Source organism: Hibiscus syriacus, unplaced genomic scaffold, assembly GCF_006381635.1.
Source record: "Hibiscus syriacus cultivar Baekdansim isolate YM2019G1 unplaced genomic scaffold, ASM638163v2 tig00111565_pilon, whole genome shotgun sequence".
NCBI classification, from domain to species: domain Eukaryota; kingdom Viridiplantae; phylum Streptophyta; class Magnoliopsida; order Malvales; family Malvaceae; genus Hibiscus; species Hibiscus syriacus.
The window spans coordinates 190757-191356 of NW_024063121.1; the positions used below are offsets into that span (position 1 = coordinate 190757).

At 41.5% G+C, this 600-nt stretch overlaps 1 protein-coding gene across 1 annotated transcript; it reads left to right on the forward strand.

Moving 5' to 3' along the window:
- Nucleotides 1-600, forward strand: LOC120164998 (LRR receptor-like serine/threonine-protein kinase EFR). Its single transcript, XM_039174605.1, has one exon. The coding sequence runs from the start codon at nucleotides 1-3 to the stop codon at nucleotides 598-600; it is 600 nt and encodes a 199-aa protein (XP_039030536.1).

A 600-nucleotide genomic window follows, 5' to 3' on the forward strand; every position in this document is an offset into this window, starting at 1 on the left:
ATGGCGAACACTTTCCTCAACTTGACTCTTCTCATCATCATCTTCCATTTTTTTCTGACCACTCTTTCCAAGAACTTAACCACCATTCTTACAGACCAGTTCGCTCTTCTTGCATTGAAAGACCATGTTATCCAGGATCCTGGAAATGTGTTGGCAACCAATTGGTCATCTTCTACTCCTGTTTGCAATTGGTTTGGTGTCAGCTGCGGGTCCAACCACCGCAAAGTCACAGCTCTAAACCTTACTGGTTTGGGATTTGTAGGCACCCTTCCACCCCACTTAGGAAATTTATCATTCCTTTCTCTTCTTTCAATCAAAGATAACAGTTTTCATGGCAGATTACCAGTCCAGTTATCAAATTTGCACCGGATGAAACATATAGACTTGGGTAACAACAGCTTCAGTGGAGAAATCCCATCGTGGTTAGGATCATTAACTCAACTTCAGGTGTTGCGTCTGTACTACAACAACTTCAATGGTGTTATCCCATTCTCTTTAGGATACTTGCAAAAGCTGGAGGAGTTGAGCTTGTATGGAAACAAGCTTTCGGGTTCAATACCCTCCTTCGTTTTCAACATATCTTCCCAATTTTATACTTAA

Excerpts from the sequence above, each read along its gene's own strand:
- LOC120164998 (XM_039174605.1), top strand. The coding sequence starts at position 1 with ATGGCGAACACTTTCCTCAACTTGACTCTTCTCATCATCATCTTCCAT.